Source organism: Perca fluviatilis, chromosome 7 (assembly GCF_010015445.1).
Source record: "Perca fluviatilis chromosome 7, GENO_Pfluv_1.0, whole genome shotgun sequence".
Lineage (NCBI taxonomy): Eukaryota > Metazoa > Chordata > Actinopteri > Perciformes > Percidae > Perca > Perca fluviatilis.
The window spans coordinates 9,785,652-9,799,652 of NC_053118.1; the positions used below are offsets into that span (position 1 = coordinate 9,785,652).

Here is a 14,001-nt window from a genome sequence, read left to right on the forward strand (position 1 = left end):
TTATTTTTCCAATGTGATTGCAGTAGACATACAATTTAAAAGAAAAGAAATACAACAAATTAAATGTAGTTTGATATAACTTTATATGTCTTCATACAATAATACAAACTTTTGCAACTAAAAACTGCAAAGTGCCAAGCTTTGGCACGCTTTCAAATACATTTAACTCAAGTATAAAATAAAACTGTTAAATAAAAAGAACTTTTCGTTCAGAGTTCGTTGGGAGTTTAGAGCATTGAAAGCGTTGGTTGACTGGCATGTTAGGTACTTCGCTTTGCAAAGCCTGCATATAGCATGATTCCTATGAAGTTCCGTCTTCCCCCTCGAGTTTATAAAAGCCGAAATGTGCCCAAACTCTCGTCTTCAATGAGGATGGAGCGTTCTCTTTATACATCCATTCGATGGAGAAGGTTGAATAATTCTTTCTGTGAGGTTTGCCATTGTTTGCCCCGACTAAACTACTTCTGCTGTACTCGTTCTTCATTTGATTATGACATTTTTTTATTTTTTGTGTACAACTGGAAAGTTTGGCAGTATAGAAGTCAGAGACCATCCTCTGACTGTCGATATGCATACTAAATCTCGTGGATATCTGAAAAGATGTCATTCCATTTTAATCTTCTTTTAGTGTGCCTTACAGTTTTTACTTCTACATTCATATTGTAATTTCCCCTTGGAGGATTAATTAAGTATAAATGAATTATTAAATTATATAGTTTCATGATGGTTGTAAAACAGCAACACAGATGCAAATTTCACCACAGTTTAATAATTGCTAGTATAAGAGTACATTTTAAAGCCACTTGTATTGATCAACAGCAGTATATAGTATTATTTTTATTAATATTTTGGAATTGTATTACTTTGTTTCTACTACGTATGCATTGTGAGTATGTATATTATTTTTTAACAATTTTTCTCTTGTGAAGCACTTTGTAACTTTGTCTGTAAAACGTATATTAAATTATCTTATTAAATAAACGTATTAGCTTTCAACTGCATCTCACCATCTTTCTAATTGGAGAGAGTTTGGTCAGCTGTCAATTCACCACGACATCTAAGCAAGCGATGGTGAGAATAACTCATGACGCAGTTAAGAAACAAGAACCAGCTTACTAATGATAACGTAAGCATTTTGGCTCGGTGGATGTCGATTTTAAAGTCATGTTAAAACTATTTCCCATCCTTCTTCTGATTTTGAGCCGCAGCCTGTCACTCCCCCCTGTACTAACGTTACTCGCTATGTAACGTTAGCTCCGTGATGTCACAATGCCTTGTGCTTCTCACTCCTGCTAACTTATCAGACATGACAAGACAAAAGCATTTCGTTTTCACATACGGGTAGGCCAAGGTGAGAAGAGGCAGATTAGCTAACGTTAGCCAACATAATTATAAAAAAAACAAAACACATTTGAATAGTAATTTCAGCATTCGAATAGTATTGATTATTTTACTATTCAAATTATATTTGACTTGCGGAATTCATTCCAACAGCCCTATAAACTATGTTGCATTCAACACATCACTCTATGAATGAGGGTTAGAGAGCCCTAAATATAGGTTGCCTAATCCCCCGGCCTTTTCCAAAGACAGAAATCTCTGGATTAAGCATTCTAGCTTCACAAATGCAGCGAACTGTGGGGCAATTACCAAAAATGAGATAATGTGGTGTTTTTGTTTCTGCATGGGTGATTAATGCTGAAATTCAGAAAGCAGGCTCAAGATGGCTGCCCTCGTTGGGGGAATATGTACACTGAAAAAAACATTTCCACATAAATAAATACACAGATAAATCATTTCTATTCATTAACATTCCCTCTCTTGACTGCCTCTGCCTTATTTGCATTCCGTCTCTGTCTGCTTTCCGGACAGCATGTGTTTTCCTTGTGAAGGTGCTGTGTATGTTGAGGAGGAAGACAGAACGGGGAGCAGGTAGAGAAGCATCTACCTCTTTGATGAGGGCCATGAAGCGGTTCCCGAAGCGCCAGGGCTTGTGCCGATTGCACTGTAATGAGCTGACAGTGATCTGCTGAGACTGCTGCACAGCCACGGCCACCACGTGCACGGCATCGTACATCAGCGCGGCGTCCGTCTGCAGGCGGAGACAGAGGAGGGGGGGTGGGCGGAGATGAACAGAGCGTCATTAACATGGAATACAGCACATGAGAAGTCAGCATGGATGTGTTCAGAATCAGAGAAATGTCAGTATCATGATTGCAGAATCAAAGCCTCACATTAAAACTCCGTTGTATGGCTCTGCAGAGTACAAATACAATATGTAACTGTAGAGAGAGAAAAATTGTGAAAAATAAAGGAAAAAGAAAAGGGGAAATACATGCACACTTTATATAGAATTAATTTTTGTTAAACATATATATATATATATTTTTTTTTTTTGGCATATTTATTTGTATTTATTTTTTCTTGTCAAAGGCCACAATTGTGGATTCATCTGAAGTGGTGTGGTGTGATGTGACAGTAGCATAAAAAACAGGATAAAATGCCAAAGAAACACATGAAGAAATACAAATAAACTGAGAAATTAAAGAAAAAACATGCAATCAAAAGCTACACAGATTGAACTATAGCAACAAACGGCGCAAATATTTGCGTAAATAGTATGTAAAGAATGATGTTTCCAATAATAAAGTAATGATGAATAATTTACTTTTACTTGAAAACAGCTACTAAACTCAACTGTCACAAAACAGTCTCTACTTTACTTTACCTACAAGTATAATTAGTACTACACTACAGTTATTTCCAGGAAACAGGGAAACGACAGAACCCACAGAGCATTGAATAACAGGGTACTACTAGTAGCACTGCTGCTACTACTACTACTACTAATAATGATACAAATATTTAGTGTAACTAATAATAATAACAACAACAACTAGAAATGGTCCAATACCATCTTTTACTTGCCGATACCGATTACGATACCTGAACTTGCGTATCGGCATACCAAGTATTGATCCGATACTAGTGTGTCATATATTTTATTATCTTTTAACAACTGTATATTACTATCCCTGTATGGATGTGAAATTAGTTCTATCTTTGTTGTTCGGCCTGGCTCACAACACAAACAATGAATGCCGTTGAACTTTGCTTTTATTATCCAGTTTGACAGTCAGTCATAACGAAAAAAGGACATCAATAAACTACTTTAAAGTACATTTTCTTCAGGGCCAAATTACGTGGTATCGGATCGGTGCATAAACTCCTGGACTTTCGTATACCGATACCAGCATTTTAGGCAGTATCGGAACATCTCTAACAACAACAACAGTATGATCCAAGGTAATTTTGTTTGTGCTTGTTTCAGTGTACAATAGTCTAAGATTATTGTAGTCTTTGTGTAACTGTCACTTTACAATCCAGAGATTTGCAGGTTGGGGCAGGAGAGAAGGGAGTAGAGAGTATGACACCACATATCTGTCGGTCTGACTTTTTCCACAGCTATAGTTACGTAGTTAATTTATTTAATTCTGACCCGCAGTCCATTAAAGCTATAGTGCGTAGTGTCTGTCACCGCCATGAGGAATTCTAAGTAATGACAACAACACTGTCAGTGCGTCCACATGATACAAGCCTTCCGTAATCGTGCATGCGTGCATACGAGGTTGCTAGTAGCCAAGGAGGACAAGGAGGATTAAAAAAACATGATGGACTCTTATTATTATCTTCACTCAAGTTTCAGCGCGAGAAAGTCACCGGATGCCACAATCTTCTGAACATAGCCATACTGAGAAACACAGAGAGAGTTGTGTGGAGCTGATAGTCTTAATTAGCTTTGTAGCAACTCATTTGGCATCACTAGAATGTAACAGACGTTTATTAATATCAAAAAGTTACGCACTAAAGCTTTAATGCTTTTAGGTCCCTTAATGACAAGAGTGCACATTCCATAAGCTATATATTCTTCCAGCCATCTGTAAACTCTCAAAGTATTTTGGAAAAAAAAAAGCTTAGTCCTAGTTAAGAGTATTCAGCAAACCGAATGACATGAGATAAAATAGTGCTATAGAAGGTACTTGTCTTGCTGCAGCTCTAATTCACAGAACAAAGGGTGGCAGCCAACTCTTAAAAGCCTTTCAGAAACACTTTACGCATGTAAAATGATGTATACAGTGTAAAGTTCAAATCTAAATGTGCAGTGGAGTGATTGCAATTATAGTACAGAGGCCCCAAAGGGTCACAGAGGGATTTCTTTTTTTCTGAACTACTCGCAATACATTTTGCATTCCAAAGATCCATAGGACCAGTCAGTGTGTTGGTCCAGTCCAGTTATAACACACTCGCAGTTGTGGGAACCACTCTGCAGATACTAGAGAAGGGAGGGATTTATTACTCATTACCAGGGCTGTAGTACTTGACACGTTTTTCTGTTGTCCCGGATTTGTATTTGTATTCATTTGTATTTATTATAAGGATCCCCATTAGCTGACGCCTAGACGACCAGCTAGTCTTCCTGGGGTCCAAAACAACATTTAATCAGACAATATTAACATTTCATAACATATACTGATAAGAAAAAAAAATGAAACAAAGAAAATGTATACAACAATATCTGCTTACAAAACTAAATAACAAGAAGAAAAATTACTTTTAAAATTAAATGAAAACAATAACAAACAGAATAAAGAAATAGCTTGAAAACAAAGTTATATATTACAATATATTACATGGCTAACATTAACATTAAAATAGATGAAAATCAGACATCTTTTCACCACACAATCAGATAAATAATTTAAATGAAGGTAAGATCTTTTTTAAAATATACCTTTTCTGTAATAAAAAAAAGTCTCAAACTTGGCCATTGGACTCGCCAAATATTCTAGTTGGTCTCGACCGAGTCCAGCAACGTATGCTTCTGTTCTAAAGTAACTTCCTCCTTCAAAACAAAACCGTGGATGAAGAGCGCTCGTTCAGAAAACAGGTGTTTATTTAATTCAAAATCCATCTGGAACAGGCATTGACATTGGTCGCCTGGATGCGTCGTATACCTCAATCATCAGACATCAATCAGTTTCATTTTGGCCACAGACACAATGTCAATAAGCACGTTGTACTATGTATTCTTCAGTAATAACTTCAAGAATGCGAACATTTCCATTTTTTTGTGACACCTGTGTTGCTTGTTATATGTTACATTTTCCATCGGCAGTCCAGCATGTTATTGTCACACCAGAATAACATCTAAAATGTGAAGTTGCACATCAGCTTTGTGTGACTTTAGTGAAATTGTTGCGCTTAAGGTAAACAATATGGCCTAATTTGATCCTATAGTGTGTCACTCTGCACTTGCTTTGGGATTATTACAAATAATAAAGCAAAATCATCAAAAATAGAAGATATGCTGTCCCTCACGTCACATAAATTATGAACAGGTAAGAAACTGGTCTTGAAGAGGATTCTTTTTTTTTTCTGTCTCGGTCTCGACTGCCTCTCATTTGGACTCAGTCTTGACTTGATCTCGACTAGTCCTGGTCTTGGACTCTATAAAGGTGGACTTAAATACTCATTACTTCTTTCAAAAGGCCGAGCCACGAGAACATACGGTCCCTGGCTGTGAGCACAGCTGCAGCTGCCCTGTCTGGATGTGCTGGTTGAAGCTGTCGCTGTGGCTGTGGCTATGGCTAATAGGGCTGGGTACCGAATTCAATACTTATAGGCACTGACCAAATTGCCTTTAAAGTATGGAGTATCAAAAAATACCTTGTCATTCAGTACCCAATTTCAAGACCTAAGGAGAAAATCTTATCGTTCTAATAGTATCGTTTAGGAACCGCTATCAAAGTCATGGTATTGGTATCCGTACTAGTATCAAATTTTTTTTAACGATAGCCAGCCCTAACAGTAGCTGTACTCTGCTTCCTCCATGGATCAAAGGGAATACAAAGCAATACATCACAGGAAAAAGCAACATTTATTTTGCGAGGGAACACAAAAGAAGGATTTTCATAGTTATATATAGATAAATTAAAGTCTCTAATGGTTTTTCCTGTTTTATTTTGTTTACTCATTCCCTGCTTTGCTTGTTTTTCCTGTCATTTGTTCACCGTTTCCTGTTTTGCAGTATTGTTCTCGGTTTTGTTTTTCCCAGTACCATTCTACCAATTGAGTTCCTGTTTTTTTTGTAGTCTCTAGCTGTGTTGGAAACCATTCCCTCACTCACTCACTATTCCCTATAAAGTGTTTATTAAATAGTGAACTATAAAGGGAACGACCAAACGAGACTTCGGACGCTCACTGAAAACACATCGTTGCTGTTTCTTCCATTTCCATACCTTGTTTGTGGTGTTCTCAGCCCAAGCCAATTCCCTAAAATCTAAATCTTTAAAAAAAATAGGTTTTACATATATCCTTTTATTAATTAAAGGCCTAAATAATTTAACAGCTGGGTACTGTAGCTTTGAGCAAAGGACTATTTTCATTGATGTGTTCTTAATAGTTTTTGGATGACAATTGAGCAAAAAGATATATCATGTTTTGAGATACACACGTCATACCAGTAATAGTAGGATTAGGGGTGCACCGATCCAATATTAAGATCGGATATCGGTCCCGATTGTCATGGTTGTATGTTTCTGTTTCCTGTTTTATTTTGAAGTCTTGTTTTCCTCCCTAGTCTTGTCTGTCCACCTGTTCTGATTGTTCTGCCCCGCCCTGATGTGTTTCACCTGTTGTGTCACCTGTCCCTCGTTAGTCCTCGTTACCTGGTGGATTTAGTCTCTGTGTTTGCCTTTGTGTCTTGTGGGAGCATTACCTCTGTTTCGTCGGTCGGTCGGTCGGTCGGTCGGTCGGTCGGTCGGTCGGTCGGTCGGTCTGTGTGTTGCAGCTTACTGGTTTTGTCTGGAACTATGTCTTGTATGTTTTTTTTTTTGCTCTGCCAGTCGCCTGGACGTGCTTTGTTTTTTTGTCGTTAATAAATTCCGAGCTGCATTTGGGTCCAAGCCTCACCTCTTTATCCATCTGAGGATCCTTACACCGATATTGATAAAATAGCTGGATCAGAAAAATTAACAGATCCACGGGCCTATCCAGTTTTGTTAGTTTTTTCCCCTCTGTCGCACGTGTGTCGCATGCTGGAAGAGTTGAGTGTACAAATAAATAAGAATTAAATACATTACATCTGTTACTTTGTCTTAGTTAGGATCGGTATTGACAGATCCCGATACCGATGCCTGGCCTTTGTGTATCGCGACTGAAAAAGTCGGATCGGTGCATCCCTAAGTAGGATACATGCATTGTTGGTTTGGGTTTGCACATGGGATTTGTTATCAAGTAGAAAAACGAAAAAGTACTGCCCGCCCCCCCAAATGTTTCATTAACTAATAGATGCATCTCATTGTTTTGGCAGATCCAATGGCATCATAAAAGCCAGTGTAGACTGGAATTACTGCAGTTGTATGCCTCCACCAACCAGTCAAGCATGTCTGTCCAGACTCATAATATATGTAGTGAAGACTTTGAAGCAATTGATTAAAAGATATTAAGTGTATTTTTTTGCAAAATATGGATGTTTCACACAGAAGATCTATACAATCACCACAGTTTCAAGGTGGGCACCCAAGATTAGTGTCACCAATTCAGTATCCAACCAAATGTGAAATATGGTACCACCACCACACGAAAATGGCGAATACACTATGTAATGCACTATTTCCGTGATAGGGAACGGTTTCGAACACAGGTTCTGTCTCTCCTGTGTCATGACTTGTTTTACTTCCTGCCTTGTAGGATTGTCTTCCCTGCCCCGATGTGTTTCACCTGTTCATCAGCGCTCTTGTCACCTGTCCCTTGTTACTACCCTCAATACCTGTATCTAGTCTCTGTGCTTTCTTTGCCTGTTGTCTTTTCCTGTCTATTTCTTAGTGTTTTTGGTTATTCCTAGTCTTCTGTTTCCTGAGTGTTTGGGATTTTTGTTTGGCTATTCTTTTTGCCTGTTTTTGACCTGGACACTTTTTGTTGTAGCCGTTTTAATTTAATAAACCTTCAAGGCGCTTCACGCTGCCTTCTCGTCTTAACCCTCTGCATTTTTGGGTCCAAGCCTGCACAAACCTTGACAGATACACAAATAGCCACAGAATTGGGTAAAGCTCTGTTGGGGAGGACTGATGTGGACATCGCCTACAGTAAATGAAGACACGGGTGATACCAGGAGCAGGGAGTTGAAGTGACGGCAGCAAGCATTTTTTCCACGTCAATTAAAATACGGTGTCAATAATGTTCTGTTATACAGCAACAAGAGACGGCTCAGAAAATTTAAATAAACAAGAATACAAAAGGCTCTCAAGCTCGCTATGTGCAGGACCCTTTTCCCAGTGTGACTGTGTGCTGCAAGAATTCTCTCTCTCTCTCTCTATATATATATATACACACGCACACATATATAATAAAGTCTTAACAGTAAACAGTCCAAACAGAAGAGTGTCGCTGAAGCTATCAGAGAAGTGCCAGTCATCCACGCTTCGTGAATGAAGCCTATAATTCTGCAGTTCCTCAACAAAAAATAAATAAAATCTAATTAGTGTTTGTCTCGCTTGATTGAAAAGCAATCAAAACAGCTCTCCACAGTTGTTGCACGGAAATTGTGCCCTAAGGTGCTTGGGAAAGCATTGTCCTGCAGGAAAAAAAAATCACTCCCAAACCTGTCATTTTCCCCCATTTGAGCCTTGATTGAGCATCGGAAGGTTGCAGCTTTAAGATGCCAGTTTGGATGTAATAGCGTTGTGAAGACACTCCAGTGGCTGGTCTACGTGTGTGTGTGTGTGTGTGTGTGTGTGTGTGTGTGTGTGTGTGTGTGTGTGTGTGTGTGTGTGTGTGTGTAGCTGGATACAGATGCATGGGAGATGTCCAGATATGTTTAAAATCAATCAGTCAATAAGCTTGCCTTCTAGAAATTCAGACTGGTTTCAGTGAATGCCCACAGGAGCGTGAGGTATTAATAATCTGTGTTAGAAGAAGGTGTTGAAGCAAAGGGAGTGTGAATTTATTGCAGTGTGGGTATCACCTGGAGGCTGTTAAGTGTGTGTGTGTGTGTGTGTGTGTGTGTGTGTGTGTGTGTGTGTGTGTGTGTGTGTGTGTGTGTGTGTGTGTGTGTGTTGGGGGTTATGCAGTATCGTTTTGCAGATATGGGTGTCACCAGCAGTGATAGGATATGACCCACTTTGACTGACTTCGTAGATAGAACTAACCAAGGCTACACTGGTTGTAGAATTAATCATGCTATGTGTCATACTGTCAAGAATCTTGTGTGCAAATAAAGATGTTGGTGTAAGGACCACACATAACAATAATGATCACCAAAATCAGTAGGGTTCATCCCTCAAGAATATCCACATGCAATCCTGCAATCTCTCAATAGTTTCCAACTTCCATACATTGTTTGTCTCACATATATCCTTTTATTTATAAAAGGGCTGACAATGTTATAGCTGGGTACTGTAGCTTTAAGCAAATGTTACTTTAAAAGGAGTAAATAGTGTATTCATGGGGACTAATTTCATTGATTCGATTTCACTGATTTGTTTTTGGATGACAAATGAGCAATAAGATCTATTAGGTTTCGGATACACACATCTTACCAGTGAAAGTAGGATACATTCATTGTTGGTTTGGTTTTGCACATGGGATTTGTTGTCAAGGAGAAAAACAAAACATAGTTCCCTCCCCCCTAATGTTTCAAAAAACATCATGTCTTCATTAACTAATAGACGCATCTCATTGTATTGGCAGGATCAAGTCATTGCTTATGTCTAGCCAATGGCATCATAAAAGCCAGTGTCTACTGCGGCTGTATGCCTCCACCAACCAGTCAAGTTGCAGTTTACATCCATGTCTATCCAGACTCATAATACTGTATATGTAGTGACGACTTTAATTAAAAGATATTAGGTGTATTTTTTGGCAAGATATGGATGTTTCACACAGAAGTTCTATACAATCAGAACAGTTTCAAGGTGGGCACCCAAGATTAGTGTCTCCAATTCAGTATCCAACCAAATGTGAAATATGGTCACAATCCACCTTTCTGTTCCTGAGTTATGGCGATGAATAATGGCCAGAAAAGCTGGGTTTTTTTTCCAGTACATTATGATGTCAAAGTCAAGTTGACTTTTGACCTTTTGGATATAAAATGTCATAATTTAACACTATATTTGAAGGGGTATGCATGTATCTGACATGACACCATCATAACCATGACATGAAACCAGACATGAAGGAGTCTTTAAGAATGTTTATGACTGTTGTCATTATGGGCCCTATCTTGCACTCAGTGCAATTGCCTTTGTACGCCGACGCATGTATCATTCCTATTTAGCACCCGACGCACAGCGAGGAGGAAGGGGCACAACAGGAGCAGGTGGTGCGTTTGGAGGCCCACGCTCCATGGCTGCAGCAATCCTCTCCAGACTTGAGGAGATGCGCCCGAGAGGCCGCAGCAACATCGCCACCCGGCTAAGACGGGCATTTATTACTTTGCCACATCCCGGACAGCTCGCGCTGGCGTGCGCCAGGCAAATCCGCCGTCATAATAGCAATCCACCATGGAACAAGCGTGCCTGCTCTTAAAGGGAATGAGAGATGCCACTCGTGATTGGTTATTTTCGCAGTGCCCCAAACCACACCTAGCTACTTCAGACCAACCCATTTTAGATTTGCGTCGGGCGCAAGACTCATTTATCCCGCCGGTATAATAGCAACAGCGCCCGAGATCTGCCCACAAAGCTACTTGCGTTTGGCGTTTCATACTTGCGTTTCAGATCGTTAAAATAGGGCCCTAGGTGTCATTTGGTAAATTCTGACACTTTTAATTCAAAGTTAGCATTGTTTGAGATGTTTGTGTTATGACAACTTGACATTAACCAGGACAACAATCTCTGTGTCATGACAACTCGACATCAAGCGAGACAATATAACCTGTCAATTTCTTTGCTATGACAACTTGACATTAACCTAGACAACATAACCTGTCATAAATATGTCATGGCAGGCCTAATTATTAAACTTAAATAAACCATTTAGGTGTTAGCATTACATTAAACTGTCAATAGTGGTTAGTATTTACACTGGCTGTCATGAGACCATTATAATTGTGCCATGAATATTTTCCTTGACCTCAAGTAAAGTCAAACAATTTAGACTTAAAGATGTCATAAAGTTTGATTACTATGTCAAATGCTTCTATAACTGTGGCATGAATAATTCCATAGTAATAGTTCCCAGAGTAATGTTGAACCATTCGGACATGTCATTAAGATGTCATAAAAGTTATAAGACCAGTTTGACGACAGCGAATACAGTACCAAGGTGATCTACTTATTGTCAAGGACATGTAACCATTTCCAGCTTGAAGTGTTTGTAATCATGACAAATGCTGTTTTTCTGGGGAGGACAGTCTCTTATATCATCACAAACCTACTTTAGTTCAACATGACTTTGTGTGTTTGGGTGGGAAAGACTTCAGTGTGACTGCTAGCTTCATGGCACCCTGTCTTTCTCTCAGCGCTGAGGGCACTGTGATGTTCACACTGCCATCTATTATCTCTGCTATAAACCACACGGGGCCCCACGGGGGATCTCATAATAGCAATGTGACACCCTGTCAGTCACGGCACTGATATTTCCAACAGGAGAAGTCAGCGGTGGTTTGTTGGGTAGTGGGCAGTAAACTTGTATTCTCACCCAGATGGCTGGGACTTGGCTAGCATAGCCTCAGTTTATGATAAAGTGACAAAAAGATATTCCAGTTGAAGCGTTTCAGTCAATAAGGTGTCAAACCTACGAAAGTAGTTCATGAATTAAATATGCTCTTAATTAAAAGAAGCAGCCAAATGTATTCTGTTGTGAGCGGAAGTGAGTGAAGATGAGGCTTGCCGGAGGAGTTCTGGCAGCAGAGGCTTGTGTGGCTCTCTGCTTCTCCCCGGTGCAAGCCTCACAAGTACCCCGTCAGGCAGACTCGCAAATGATTTAGCAACACCGGCACTTCACTCTATAAACATCTCATTAAAATCAATTATGTCACTCCTGAATGAAATTAAAGCTAAATGCTTTAAAAGCTGCTTTTCCCTTGTGTCAGCCAATATGAGCATTACCCCTGACGCTGTCTATTTTTCCACCTCATTGTTGCCTCCTCTCTCTCTCTCTCTCTCTCCCTCTCTCCTGCTCATCTCACAGAGAGAGCGAGAGAGATTTATTAAATCTCCTAAGCTCAGATTGATTTCACCAGTTTTATGAATTGTTAAAATGCCCAGGCCTGACTTGGCGGCTGCCAAGGTCCAACCCCAACCCCACCCCACCCCGCTCCCTCCCCCAAGCCAACCCCACTGTACTAACCAACTAGCTCATCAACATTGCCATGGAAACAAAGTGGCAAGAAATAGCTTGACTGGGGCTGGGGTTATCGTTTATTGTTTCCTGACACAGGTTTGCAGAATTCTCTTTGTACGTGCACTCTGCGGAGAGCAGAGCCCGCTACAGAAGAAAAATAACTGGAGAATGAATTAATGTATCTAATTAGTGTATAGTTTTAGAGAAGCTGATATAAGAGGAGACATTTCTTTAACCAATTAGGCATTTAGCATTTATTTTCTGAAGTCAGAGTAGATCTTGTATTATGTTGGCAGTGAACCTACTATGATTGGCTTAGTTAGTCAGACATTTGATTCCAATATAAACAATACTGACCCAATATGTTGATCTAACTCTTCTGGAATACCACTGGAACACATGACGATTAGATGCATTGCTGCCCATGTTTGTCAAAATTGTATTGGTGATATCGCATGGGACAGATGTTCAAACAAAAGGAACGAGCAGACAGAGGTCAATCCTAGCCCCTCTCAGGCTCTCGCCACGGGGGACAGTGATGGATTTACTTTGAAGTTCCTCTCAGAAAGCGGAACACAAAGCCAATAGCTGGCTTCCAGAGTCTAGGTTAGTAAGGCGAGGTGGCGTTTTTATGGCTGATTCCTAAAGCGGTGAAGGGTGGTGGCTGCAGCTGGAGCTCTGCTGGTCACGCAGAAAGCTGTGGTCACGCTGCTCTGGCTCTCTTGATTGAAACATAAACACCTTGAGAGATGAGGGCGCACCCGGGAACAAGCCAGGGAAAGTAGGTATAGGAGGTGTGTGTGTGTGTGTGTGTGGGAGTTTTAACACTAGGCCGACTGCCCAAAGCAGCTCAGTACCCTCCCTCCCTCCCTTCTCTGTGGCTACTTGTGTCCCTCCTCCCTGCTACTTGAAGGGATTTAAAATTGAGCATGTTTTGTACTCTTTTGGAATCTCTCAGAAGCCTTAGTCATGACTGGGTCACTCACTGCCATCAGCTATTTTTACTATTCTCAGCACTGTATACACAAGCTGTACTGATATGTCAAATAATTTTATCCAGAGCATACCGCCACATTCTCTGGTGTCAGGAGGGACAGAGAAGCTAAAAATGAGTCAGTTCCCTATTCATATCTCCACTTGCAGCCCTGATAAAAGGATTAAAGGTATACTATGTTACATTTCCACATTAAAATGCCTAAAAATTACTATATTTTTTTGAGCTGTGCTTACTATACATTATCCCAAATGTTTCATGTTTCATGTTCACAATTGTTGAAACCCAGAGAAATCTGTTATGTTATTCAAGGTAACGGTCCGAAACATTTGGTCGCCTGTCATTGGCGTCATATAACCTTTGACCCCTCTAGTTCTGGGGAAACACAAGAAACACTAGATAATATGCCGGAGAGTAAATGTAAATCCTACAATGTCACAGAATTATACCCAGTAACAGTGTTACAATATTTATTCTGCCACGCAGCATCATCTTTCATTAATTAAATGCCACTTTGCAACACAGTAATACAGTAGAGACCTAATGTATTGATGATATTTCAATCGACATTACTAAGATGTGCTAAGACAACACTGCTTGGTATCAATAATTATCTGTCTGCAAGTGACATTCCGTTATTTTTATTTTTTTGTGTCTATAGT

General features: G+C 39.7%; 1 protein-coding gene across 2 annotated transcripts in view; it reads right to left on the minus strand.

Annotated features, from left to right (window-relative positions):
• Window positions 1-14,001, minus strand: part of grik2 (glutamate receptor, ionotropic, kainate 2) — a 305,612-nt gene that overhangs the window by 122,357 nt on the left and 169,254 nt on the right. For both annotated transcript variants that reach the window (XM_039805547.1, XM_039805548.1), the window contains exon 7: window positions 1,949-2,092. In XM_039805547.1, coding sequence (XP_039661481.1) covers window positions 1,949-2,092 — 144 coding nt within the window. The remainder of the gene's footprint in view (window positions 1-1,948; window positions 2,093-14,001) is intronic.